A 13888-nucleotide genomic window follows, 5' to 3' on the forward strand; every position below is an offset into this window, starting at 1 on the left:
CTGGATGCGTTCGTTTCACGAAGTCCCAGCGACACTCCCCGCACCACGCGGTTCAATTCTACGCTCGAGAAAGTGGATTGTGCGTATTAATTGCCATTTCTCGGACGTATATACTGCTGGAGATTTTTGAACTCGCTGCGCTCGTTCTTATCACACAAAAATGAAAGAAGGTGAAAAACATGATTTTGGCTTCTAGCGCGAAGTGAAACACGGACACAGAAAGAAGCAGACAAGACGAGCGCTAGCGCTCGTCCTGTCTGCTCCTTTCTGTGTCCGTGTTCCACTTCGCGCTAGAAGCCAAAATCATGTTACCGTACCAACTCGCCCAACTGTCTATTCTTTTGCACAAGGTGAAAAAGTTGAACTCCGGCTTTTATGCATTCCTTAACAATGCATTTTATGCATTGTGAAGGCGGTATGCGTCTCGGTTACGTACATTATGTCCACTCAACAGAGACGTCCCTTCGCAGACGGGACCTTTCGGGGACATTTTGGTGGGAATGCTGTAGCTAGTTTGGAGATTGGCGTGTATTGAGCGCCCAAAGAATTTTAACCTCACATGTTTGCAGAAACTAGCGTATTGATTTCTTAACAAATGTATTTGCTCTTTCTCTTTTTGTGTGATCTCATGTCAAATATATGTAACCACTGCGCACAAGCGTATACGAAGAAACGGAGAAGGCTCGCGGTGCAACTTCTGGTGCTGTAGTTTCCTCAGGTTTGTACTGTATTTTCCGCTGAACAACGAAAAATGTGCCGCGCGTATGGAATGCTCCGGCGCGACAGACGCGTCCGAACAAGACATATGCTCCTGGACCACACGTATTGCCCAATGAACCGGACGGCATTAGAGCATGGGTTTTACGATCCTCACCCTAAATCGCTTCTCTCTTACATCATCGAGTCTGGCATAGATCATATATTTTGTACGCAATAAATCTGAACAGGCATGCAGTGCCTGAGGCCAACGTTGAAACGAAGACGTTATAACCGCCTCCGTGCTGCCTATGTGACGTCAAGTGCTCACCGGTTATGTTGTCCAGTGGATATTCCCTCTGGAGCAGCCGGTGGAAGTAGGTCCTCTGGGCCAGCGTACAGTTGCTGATGGGCGTCAGGGTTGGCTGGCGCGAAACGAAACCCGCGTGAAAACTAGAGATGACACCAACAGAGCATGTGAGGCTGGTAAAAAAAAAAAAAAAAAAAAAGCCTCTCCGCGTTCAGGCGAATGCATGCACGTCAGTAGTGACACGGCGCATGCATACCAGCTGGAAGAGCCTTCTCTCTAACGTCTTGCGCGGCTTGAACTTCTCGCGCAGCTGCAGCTTCGGTGTCGTGGGCGTGGTGAACGCCGGCACAGGCGGTGCCGGACGCTGCCTGGTCGTACTCACGTCCTCCTTGCACACGCACAACACCTCGGTGCGACCCGCCACCATGGCACTCTGCGAGAGCAGAGGCGAACGCGCTCATCCTTCATTAACCACTGTCACACGCGTTCAAGCTATGCCGAGTGCTGCGTTACTATAAACGCTGTGGACTTAAAGCATTCCTCCATTTAATGTGTCGCCTCTTCTTCAGGCGATAGCTATTAGCTAAGAGACGTTTAGTATGGGGTGGACTGTCCACACAAACAAAATAAAAGAAGAAAGAAAGATCGATATAGAGAAAAAACGTCGGTGGAAACCATCTCACGATGAGTGCCGACGTTAATGCGATTAACACTGAAGCATGGCAGCGACACACCGCATTGCCGCCGCAGAGAAGCGTCATGTATTAGGCGGGTGTGCAGCAGGGTTCCTCTCTCGCGCTTCACTCTGCACGTGCTGCGCCATCTGGCGGTGCCGCCGTGAAGTCCGCGCGTGGCGCGTGTGTGGATATATATTCAAAAAATCTTTTCGTTCGTTTGCGCCCTGCCCGGGCAAACTTTTTATTGTTTTCTCCATTGAACAGTGGCGCATACATAGAGGCACATACTCTGTGAACCAAGTTGGCATTAAAGAGGTTCATTGAAGAGCACCACGTACCCAGTGACCAAAGTTGGTCCAGCGGCTAGTCTTCAACGCGGTTCCCTCAGCACAGCAGCTAGACGCTGTATCCATGTGACTATAGACAACCCAGTGACCCAATTTGGCAGGAAAGATGTTAGGCAGGAAAGAGGTTAGGCGCAGACATAGATACTTAGATATACGGATACATAACGCAAACGGGGTAAAAAGTACCCAAAGAATGCTAATACCATTATAGAAATATTCTCAATAAAGCCACCTTGAAAGACCTCTCTGGCTTTTGTTTCAATTCACGTAAAGATTCATGGCAACATAAGATAATATTGACATGAGTCACTTTTGGTGTTTACGGGAAGGCGCACTAGTGGAAGGGCTCTCCCAGCCACCCATCATATTTGCAAGAAAAGCCAGGTAGTAGAGCAGTAAAAGGGTTATGCAATGTCGCTTGCAAACTAAGGGCGGCTATAAAGGGGGGCGAAGGGTGGCGGCCGACCCCCCGATATTTATTTCTGCCCTGCCATCGCTCTTATTCTACCACCACGAAATGTCAACCAATTCAATGCCCTCCTGCACCCCCACCCCCTCCCCAAACGGTAATGAAGAATCATGCTCGGCTCACCCACAAAAAAAAAAAAAAAAAATCCTAGCACCATCCCTGTTGCAAGCGTTTGTCAAAGCTACGGGAAAGCTTCTGGTGTGGAGAGGGTAGCTCACGTTTTCTCGCCGTTGCTTTACGACATTTCATTTGCCTCTGTTTCGGCTACTACGGAACTCTTGTTAAACGTTATTGTGGCAGAATCTTCACCGCAAGAACCTTTACAACTACTAGCGTATCGCTTAACTTTCCGACGACGTCCGGTGAGGGGCCCGTTAAGGCTTCTGGAGGCTGCAGCATGCGTCAGCAGAGTGGCGTATCGCTCACCTTGCAATTTTGTGACTTGTCGTACTCCTCTTCCTCCAGGAAGCGGCAGTCTCCGATGACGGCGATCAGCTTGTAACGCCGGTAGACACGCAGGTCGACGCCAGGTCCGGGCGACAGCATGAGGACCGTGACGAACAGGTGACGCGGCTCTGTGGGCAGGTACGGGGCTGGCACGCGGTACGTGTACATGGATTGGGTTCGCGGTACCGCCACAGCACCACGACCACCGACGGGCTCCGGTCGGCCTCCTGGACGCGCGTCCCCTGCGCCTCCCTTTGTCATGTTATTCAAGTCCGGTACCGTCTTCGCGATCACCACCTGCAGGTGCGGGAACCAAGAACGGCTGGCTCTGGAACACTCTGTCCGAAATCGAATATCCTGCGGCCTGCTTTCCAGTAGAATGGAATAAAATGAATATAGAATAGCACGCTTACTCGAACTATGTCGGGTCATTTAGCCCCTTCAAGTGCAATGGACGGGCTCGGTTCGTGCGCGCTTTTCTGGCAATAACGGCCTGTCACCATAACGAGCTCAGCTCGCCGACAGCAATTTTTATTCTCCTGCCATCTTCATTTACTCGTCGGCGACCTATTGAATTTTCGTGAATACTACCTTTAGGATTCACTTTTGCAATAAGTAGGCTCAAATTTAGCTAATGAACGGCCTAAAATATTATTGCGGTATACATGTTATATGGGAAGGCTCGTTCTCGCCATCCGCACCGCCACGCTGCCAAGGTATCCGCGAAGCCCCGCGCGGCTCGCATGTGGAGGGTTAGAAGATATCCAGGGATCCGTGAGACGCGCTGGGCGGTTGGCACGTCTCGCGCACCGAACCAGCACCTGTCGCGCACTTAACCTTACGCCTTCACTCAATCCCTCCCGTTTCGCCCAATCAGAGGTAGGGGGCGAAATCGCGCAAGCATCTCGCTTTCCGAACGTTGGCTTTGCCGTGACGCACTGAGTAGACGCAATTCCATTTTCGCTCCCGCATTGCCGTGCAAACGACCGCTGGCGAATGCGCGGCGCCGGCCAATCACGGCAGCGCGAGTGAACGTTCGGAAAGCGAGATGCTCGGCGGCGGTGCTTGGGCGATCTCGTCCCTGCAGAACAGCGCGCTGTGCCTCCCGTTACTGGAATGAGCGTTGCGCGCGCAAACACTAGCGTTCCCACTGAGCAGCTGCGTGCAGACCGCGAGTGGTACACTTCAAGCAATAAATGTTAACTATTTTTCTTTTGGTAGCATCTCGTGCACCGTTGAGGTGGCCGCCCCTCATCACGTCAGCGTATGGTGCATCGGAGTAACACCAGGTCCACTACGTCAGCGTAGGGGTGCGGTACTGTCGAGGCATACTGTGGGTACTTCGACGCCTAACTAACTTCTGGGGCGCTGTATTTGTTGCGCAGAAGCAGTTGTACTGCGTGCTCTGCCGCGCCAACACGTCGCCCCGTCGTATTCTTATAGCAACGCTAAAGCTCGCTATCGCATGGCCGTGTCGCCCTTCGGGTGAACATGCTTCACTTTATAGGGATAGCAAATGTATGGACACTCCAGGGACGTTTCCGCCGTCGCCGTAATGTTCCGCGACAAGTTTAAGCGCGATAGCATCGCCTTCGCGCGTCATATGCTGTAGGCGCGCGAGGGAAAGCTTACGAGGGCGAGCCGAGAAGGATGGCGGCTTGAGGCGTCGGTGTCTTCTCGCACTCGCAAGGAAGGAAGGCGGGGAGGGTGCGCGCCGTCTTCTTATGCGCGCCAAGGGGAGAAGTGTGGAGATGTGCGCACGATAGGAGGGGAGTGGGGAAAGGGCAGGCTAGTGAGCATCTCCTCCTCGAAGCCGTGCTCCCTCACGGGTTGCACAATCAAGCGTCTTTCCTTTCTTTAGATCACTATCACTATGTCTCCAGATGTGAGGGCTGAGCGCCGCCGCGTGCGTCATATCTTGGAGGCAATCTGCACTGGGTTCGAAGGCTAGCCGACCTTAGATAGCTGATGGCTTCGTGTGCGCTGTGTTCTCGCGCGCATAGCTCGCGTTGGAGCGAGAGGCAGCACAGACGGGAATTCGCTCGATGCTGTTGTCGCTCTTCATCATGCTAGCGTCCTGACAGCGAGTGTATACCGTCATCGAGTGAGATGTGTTCGTTCACCTGTGCACGTGTGACAACATGCTGGTTAATTTAGTCATTAAGCGAATGTTCACAGCATGATAAAACGACTAAACTTACTTCGTATATAGCTGTCTAATAATTTGCTATCGCAATCAATGCTTCACCTGTCGAGCGAAAGTGACTTTCTTTGTCTACGTTGTTTTTGTCCCCCGTTGCATTGCACCAGGTCAACGACGTCTTCACCATCACACTATCATCTAGATTCACCTGGCTTCGTATTGCTAGACAACAGCGCTCGGTCTAAATCGGTCTAAATCAGTCTAAAGAATCGGCCTAATGCCAGTGCAGCGAAGTGATGCCGCGCCCACGCCACACAATTCCCTAACTTGTTTTGAATAAGTACCAGGTTAGACGATTGAAAAATTACTATCGTCGTCATCGTAATAATCAAGTTTACTACAGGGGATGAAGAAACATTGCTAAGACATCCAAGCTCCATTTCCCTGCATCAACTGACCCGACTAACGAGTGCACTTAAAATTTTGTTTATTCTCATTAGGCCGATTAGACACTGGTTTCTGTTACTTATCCTATATGTACCGATTGTTTGATAAGTCACACATGCTGAATTCAAATTGTAAACTATTCTTTCGTCCCCAAACCAAACATTAAAAATTAGTGCAGACGAGCCACAATAAGACTGGAGTGGGTGCCTACTAATACCACTATAACGTGTCTACCTTACTATGTTGTTCAATGACAGGGGCGATAAGCATTTTATTCGCTTCTACGATCGTGGTAGTGTGATCATCGTGGTCAGTTTCGTTCACACTGAAAGGCTGCAATGTCTATCGATTGAGAAAAAAAAAACATAGGTAGCCGAACTATTACGAAGTAGCTGCAACAGAGAGAGAGAGAGGAAAAATGGCATATTCAAAATCTAGTAACATCACAAGATCATAGTAGATTAACATAGGATTCAATCAGATCATACTGGATTATCGGATGCAGGGAATGCGGGGCATACGGTTTATGAATAGGGTAAGACGCCCGCCATGACAACAGCGACTGCGATGAGACTACCGGTTCTTTCCGACATTTTATTTATTTACTTATTTATCAGAAGAAACTGCCGGTCGCATTCTCAAGGGCCAATGCGGCTGTTGCATTATTACATAAAGAAAAGAAATTAAAATACACCGACAACGTTATCGCAAGGAAAGCAAGAAGCGATTTAATAAAAGCAATGAAAAACACAACCATACCTGAGCACCGTGATGAATCAGCGCGAATGAGTATAACTCGTGCTTAGTAATCAAGCCGAAATCAGACATTTCGGATAAAAAGGCAGAAGAAAGAGAACAATCAAAATGCGACATTTTACACTTTATCCGCTCTAAGGAATACATATACAATTCTAGGCTTAAGTTCACCCGTAGTACCCACGTTTACAATATCAACACGCAGTTTATTCCATTCGGCAACTCTCCCTGAAAAAAAAAAAAAAAAAAAGAAGAGAAAAAAAGAAGAAAAAAATACAAGAAAGAAAACGTATTTAACCTATAACCCTGCAGCAAAACTATTCCTAGAACATCTTGTTGACGTGCGTTTGCTAGGAATATGGCTGATATGCGTATTCGTTAATGCCTAGGCCAATGTGACCATTTGCGAGCGTTAAAAAAAAAAAAAAGAACGTCTTGAAACCGCTGACTTTTCTTCGTGCGCTTAAGGCGGCCAGCTGGTTAAGCGACAAAGCTCTGTTATAGATGAACGAGACTCGTAGCGATCGAAGATAACGCGCAATGCTCCATTTTAATGAATACTGCAAAATTTATCTTCCGTCTTCTTCCGATAGGTGTCATCGTGTACTGACCAAGCGCGGTAGCTTACCACGTACGACCGCGAGTCATCCCTCGGCTTGAGCTTGACCTCGATAGGCACCTGGCCGCCGGGGTACCAGATGCGATGCACCCCCAGACGAACAAGGCCGCTCTGGTCGGCGGGGGCTCGGGGAGCCAGCGCCGGATCTGCCAGGCAACGAGGGCGTCACAACCCTAATGACGCTGGCTAGTTACTAGCTGACAAAGCACTGAGTTAACGCCGCAATTTCTCTTTGGCTTTCCCTTTACAGAACAAAGATACCGCTACATAGATATAGAGGGACGGATGCGAAACCACACACAAACGTGAAAGATTGACCAACGTGTACAAGCGTTAGCCCGAGCACTATAGTACGAAAGGAAGTAAGTTGCACGCGCACTTTTGTTTAGTTTTCCAACCTTTTCTTGCCGTCATGTTTAATTACTGCTTTTTATGTATGTAGCACAAAATGCCAACTGTATGCATATAAGGAGCACAGACCTGTCGTTTAGCCTTTGTAGAGACATTTTCTATGCGCCTCTATAATCGCTGTGACGCGAAATAAGTTTGATTTGATTTGATGTGCTATGCACTGGAAAGGGCTACCACACAATCGCAAAAGATGGACTCTAGAACGCAGTTCCAAATAAATACAATGAAAGTGAAGCATCGCGGATGCATTCTTCTTAATATATTTTTTTATACATAAGACGCCCAAGGTTCCTTTTGTGGCAGTAACGACACGTACGCGCCCCAGTTTCGGAAATCAGCTTTCCGAGCAGAATGCAGCTCTACATCTAGGGAGGCTTGTATCCGGTAGTGTGTCTTCATGTATGCGTGTGTAACTTTGCGTGCAATGGGCAACCAACGTTCAAACTTCACGTGCGAACATCGGCGCCGCAACACAGCCTAGCGAGAGGAGGAAACAGTTTTTAGTAGCCCATACTGCGATTTCGCGCCAGCCTCCGAATTCACCACTCATCCTGAGGCACACTTGTCCAGCGTCGGACCACACTGGGCACCGGCGTCATAGAATGTAAGAGCGCGTGCACTCCTCGTAACGGGATTGGTTATGTAACAGAGTTTGGATGGAGGCATCGGGCTAAAGCGAACCTTGATAGCCACGTATGTTGCCATTCAATATCGTCCACAATTTTCGTGGCCTCCTTGCCGGGCGGAGTCAACATATTTTAGTCGCATACTCAAAACTTTCGTAGTTGCCATACTCGATGGCTTTAAAGCACTGACGTGACCGACGCACCCAAAAGAACGTGCGCCGGCCTTTGCTTTTGCGGCAGTAACCGTCTTTAGAATATGCAGCCTCATCTGCGAGGATTTTCGAATTACGCGATGCAATACATTCCCACGGAGAATGACCATTTCGCTTGTGTGTAAGCGGAGGGAACGCACTGTATCGCCGACTTGGTGAATTTTCGGTTATGAAGGTAAACGTGGATCTAGCAGTCGAACAAGCAAAGGGCCTACACTCCCTCTTTTTCGTAGGGCGCACTAAAAGCTGTGCTCACGAGGTGCGCACTTCCGCTGCAGCGACAGTTCCGCACACACACACACAAAAAAAATATGGAGCACAAAAGCGAGACGAGACGAGGGATCAGATCGTGTGGCACCCGGACACAAGTGACTATCTGTAAGCGACCGCGAGCTTCTACACCCACGGCTGTGAGAATGCATAAACGCTCGTGCCATGCAGCAGATAGTCGTCAAATAAGTGTTCGTGACGTTTCCGTTCCTTTTGTAACGCAATCAGTATATCGATGACCACGTATAAGGCAGCGGCATTGTCGGTGTGTCCCTCGTTCTCTCTTCTCTCGGAGTTCTTATCAATATTTTCGATCAGCCTACACTAACCAGCTCAAACAAGCTCCGCGTGCGCTCTTGTTTCTCACAGCGAGAGTTTTGTTATGTTATCTGCTATATAACACATGTTCTATCATATATAACAGACGTTATATAAAGTTGAAGATATGAAACCGCGTTTAGCGCAAAACGCGTCATCAGCGTCGGCGCACTCACCGAACTCGTCCAGCAGAGAGCTGAAGGAGTGCCTCCGTGCTCCCCCGCCTCGTCCCCGCCCTCCCCCCCAGATGGTGTTGTTTCGAGCCAGCACCCGGGGCCGGCGCCTGCCTAGCATGTTCTCCAGCTCCCAGCCACCGGTCCTGCTCTCCCGCCACGGTTCGGCCTGCGATATAGCATAGTTTCAATTTTCGCAACGCATATGCTTTCGATTTCAGCTCCGCCGAATGAGATAAAAAGTACAAGGAAGACCTCTTTTCGCGGGATAGCTGGTTTGCACTCGGCGATAAAGTTACTGAGCAAAGACACAAATACAAGCAAAACTGCTACCCCCCCTATCGTAATTGTACAGCACTCAGTGTTATCTAGGGCACATTCTGGCGACGAAAGGCTGACGAGAGAGAGAAAAGGAAACTATACGTGAAACGCAACGACAAAGCAGTGACTTTGAAGTATATAGTAAGCAACATCAACTTAGAAACATACAGTATAACTCATCACATGCATCACTTGAAACGTCCAAAACAAGCATACAGAGCACAAAACGTGGTAGCAGATTCAGCAAGACCACATCACTGCAGCTAATAACATGCGATCATTTACAGTGTGAACACACTAGAAATAACTGTCGATTTGTAGCCAATATAATAAAATACATGGCTAATATAATAAATTCGGACCCCATTACACAGGATGGCTCTGAGAATAGTCAATATGTCGCATAGTCTTACAAGAAAACAAGTCCTGAATGAAAAATGAATTCAGATACGAATAGTGAGAGCTAGCGAACATACAATGGGCGGGAAATTAACTTATACTGAATATAAAAGTCATCACAGGCCGTAAATAAAAGAAAAAAGCAACAAATGTACAGTGCATGTGTTAAAAAGTTAAATGCAGGCTTATGAAATCAAACAATTATGTAAACATAACTGTACGTCCTTCATAATTGGCGTTTACGTTAGAATGATGGTCATAGATTTTGAGCGAGAAATCTTGGAAGAACTACTAACGCAATAAAGAGGAAACTACCGCATGGGCAATGGCGAAGTTTTGTCACAAGGAAGAGAATCAATTGCTGCAGCATTTGCGATTGAAAACGCTCCATAACTGTCGCGTGCACAAGAAACAACTAACAACGCGATAATGATGACTTCGTTGGTCATTGTGTCGTACGTGTAAATCGAGGGAAATGAAATTGAGGCACTATGTATAACCCCTTGAGAGAGGAATTACGATTGACCGTCAATAAACGCGTCAAGGTTGCGTAGTTTTGTTACAAGGCGCTGCAGACTCAATTGAAAGAAAGTCAATGTGGCAGAATTATCTTTTCCGTATTTCCTGGTGAGCGCTCATAACTACAGAGCTTAATTGCAAATCTCGACTTTGCGTACAGTCAGTCTATCCGCGTTTTTTGTTTCATAAAAAATAATCAGATCAGCAGTTTATAAATAGCACGTGCACAAGTTAACTATTACCTACAAACAATACCAGAAAAGAAAAAAAACATTCCTTCCCCATTGATGATACAGCGCGGCACTTCGCGCGTGGCGGCGAACATGGTGGTGCTTTGAATAAAGCGGTCGCGCATAGCAACGCTCAGCAGATTGAAGTACGATCGTGTTACATTGTGTAAGTAGAGGGTTAAATTGACTATATCTTTCCGTCTCTGTTTTTTTTTTTCTCTTTCAAAAATCCTGCGAAAAGAAGCCTCATAGTAAAACTATTTCACAATTACTGAGGGCATAACGCCATATCGGAATTTTAATCTAACTACTGCGAAGTGAACATTTTGTCAGTTGTTATATTATAAGCCACAAACAGTATCGGCGCTTCCTCCTGTTCTGCCATCTACGCGTTGCCTTTAGACTTAATCAACAGCTCGCACTACCTATGTAACACAGCCTGAATCTGTACAACCTGCAAAAGGAAAGAAGAAAATTGCGCGCGGCAAAGTGTGAAATCAGCAGTGACCCCGAAGTAGTGCGTTTTGAAAGGTCTGCACAAACAAATTCAGCTATTCGGTCCTTTCGTGAGTCCTGTCATTGGTTATACCAATAGCTATGTTCTGTTTTAGATAAAAGCTATATATAATCGATTTTCTATTTTGGGTGCACTCACAGGACAAAAATTGCAGAGGAAAGCGCTCAACTATTAATTAACCTCGCGGAATAAATTTATGCAGAAACTCCACTGAAGTTGTCTAAGTATGTGCAAGCATAACCCCCAGTTTCGATTGACCAACCCACAAATTTCAAGTTGTCCGATCACAATATTCCAAGTTGGCCCTCCCGCAAAGTTCAGTTGGCTCAGCCCTACTACGGGTTTCGCCGTGCATTTTCTATGGAGCCCTATGTATCCCTATAGGTGTGCATAAATCTTATCTTATAGGTATTCTCTCTGTTCATTTTCTTTTTGTTTTTGCAGCGGAGCTGTATTTGTCTACCCTTCCATGTATTTTTCAACGTCCGTGCTTCAAAACCCCCGCGCCTTCTATGAGGAGGCAAAGCAAACTAGTAAGAAATGTGGTGACACCTGGCGTAGCAAGAGGAAAACTAAGAAACCACCTAATACTAGAGTTACTGTATGTGCTACCTTTGGTAGCATATACAGTAACCCTACCTAAAACCAAATAACGCCGCCCTCTTTGAGGAGGCGGAGCAAACCAGAAGGCATATGCCGACGTTTGGCATAGCAAGATGAAAACCAGGAAACGGGCGGCGAGTAGCAGCGAAGATGGTGCCCGAGAGGCTGACCGTAAAAAGCGGCTCGCTTCTGATTGGTGGTCGTTTTGCGTCTGCCGCGAAAAATGGGTCTCGCACCCATTCGCGCGTTTGCCGCGCGTTGCTACCGCTTTTCGTGAATCTTGCCGCGCGCGACAGCACCGCTCGCCGCGCGCGGTGTGTCGCGCGCGTTTTTGTCGCTAGTGTGGACGTACCATAAGAGGCGGGCTCGACAGGAAGACGGATGTCGCGAAGCGGAGAATGCGACAAAGTGACGCAGGTACCACGCCAGTGAATTGAACGAGGACAGGAGTGTACGTGAAATGTCAGGGTGACTTTCTGGACAGACATCTCGGATTCAATTGTGCGGTGTGCGACAGACTGTAGTTCGAGAGCAATTTGATGGTGATTGGTAACGTTCGAGATGTCGCGAAGCGGCGGACTCGAGCGGAAAGCCCCCTTAATGGCGAAGCGATTGATGCGGCGCAACGACTGAGGTGCCACCCTCGGATGGACGATACTCGTAGTGGTGCGGATGCGCAATTTCGCCAAGATTTAGCGGACAAACCGATCGGCTTCAGTTGTTGTGTGTGAGACCGATTGTGCTTTGAAAAAGGACCCATCGGTGATTATGAACATTTCTTACCACGATGTTCACTGCTCAGCTGGTCATCCACCTACGCGGGGCGGAATGACACTGAATTTTTCGGTTTAAATTGTTCCGTTTCACTTATACCCCACTCACACGAGCATGCCAAAGGTCCTTTGAAGGTAAGGAGCACTGAGCTTTCAAAGGCACATTAGTTCAAGGGATATGTGTCGGTGCTCACAGTCTCCAAAATGTCTCCGTTGAAGCTTTTAACAGAAACCACAATGTATCCGTAGCGCTGCCACCACCTCAAAAGTAATAAAAAAAATATGGCTCAAATGCGTCTTATAATAAATTTCTGTCATATTTTTTTCAGCAATATTTATTTTTCCTAATACATAGAAACATCAAAACAAAATGCACGCATAGTACAGGCATTACTTTACCAAATACAGATGTGTTTATTGTAATGATGGCCACCATGTGTACCGCTTCTACATCGCTTCTACACCGCATGTTGACGTCGATTGGTGTTTGCTACACCATGAACCAAGAGCGCCAAGCGACCAGCTCTTCAGTTTACAGTTTACGAATAATGAGCAGCTGTTTCACAATTAATGCACGACGATGTTCACTTCCCAGCATTCTTAAAGTTAGCACGTTTATGTCATTACATAGCACGTTATGAAACGTTGTTTATTAAAAGCATAAATGGAGAATTAGAAGAAATTTAAACAAGTAGCTTCTTAGCATGTACAGGGCTTTCAGAGAGTGCAAAAAATCGCTGTCTAGCCTGTAAACTATGGCTACCTAAGTGACACAGCCTGCACCACTACGCAAGTACTCATGTTTAAGTCTATGCTATGCCAGGGGGGTGTATGAAATTTTACAGCACTGTTGCCCCGATCTTATGTTTATTTAGGCGCTGTTGACGTTTTAGAATATTCGAAAAGTGTTCGGATACACTTGGAAAAATGTTCGAATAGTGACACATACCGGATGATTAAAAAAGTAAATGAAGTGAATAAACGATGGTTTTCATAAAAAAGCGCTATAGACAAAGACGAGGTTAAAGGAACATATACGAGAGGACTGGCGCTACTTCCAACTAGGGTTTATTACAAACGGTCACTTATTTATGCCTATTTGTCTGTCGAGGTAACTAGAGACTTGAACTGATTGGCCATACAATCGTATGTATATGACATGATTCGTTTGAACCTTTGTGTGCGTGATAATGGGTGCATGGTGTACGTAATGCGCAGAGCATAGATAGATGACCGTTGTAATAAACGCCAGTTGGAAGTAGCGCCGGTCCTGTCGTATGTGCTTCTTCGTCTTCGTCTTCGTCTTTAGCGCTTTCTTTATGAAAACCGTCAAGATGAACCAACTCGCCCAAATCAAGGTGTTGAATAAACGAATACGTTGAATATAATCACTCCCTATTCCATTAACAGCTTGGTGTACTTTAGAGATACCTGCAAGCCGACAATATTTGTTGATGTTTTAAATAGAAATTTATTCTTCTTTTGTTGATCAGAACCGATGCGATTACTTGTACTACTTTGTCCGTAAGCATACAATGGTTATATATATATATATATATATATATATATATATATATATATATATATATATATATATATATATAT

General features: G+C 46.9%; 1 protein-coding gene across 2 annotated transcripts; it reads right to left on the reverse strand.

The window, feature by feature from the left end:
- Positions 1 to 592: 592 nt before the first annotated feature.
- On the reverse strand, positions 593 to 7301 carry LOC129387581 (uncharacterized). 2 transcript variants are annotated; one of them, XM_055076661.1, is made up of 4 exons: positions 6921 to 7301; positions 2926 to 3243; positions 1263 to 1439; positions 593 to 1121 (listed from the first exon to the last, which is right to left on the reverse strand). In XM_055076661.1, the coding sequence occupies exons 2-4, from the start codon at positions 3205 to 3207 to the stop codon at positions 897 to 899; spliced, it is 684 nt and encodes a 227-aa protein (XP_054932636.1). In that variant the 5' UTR covers positions 3208 to 3243; positions 6921 to 7301; the 3' UTR covers positions 593 to 896. The 2 variants fall into 2 exon arrangements, with proteins under 2 accessions (XP_054932636.1, XP_054932635.1); XM_055076660.2 differs by lacking the exon at positions 6921 to 7301 and having other exon boundaries at positions 2926 to 3553.
- Between the last annotated feature and the right edge of the window lie 6587 nt (positions 7302 to 13888).

This window comes from Dermacentor andersoni, chromosome 2 (assembly GCF_023375885.2).
Source record: "Dermacentor andersoni chromosome 2, qqDerAnde1_hic_scaffold, whole genome shotgun sequence".
NCBI classification, from domain to species: Eukaryota; Metazoa; Arthropoda; class Arachnida; order Ixodida; family Ixodidae; genus Dermacentor; species Dermacentor andersoni.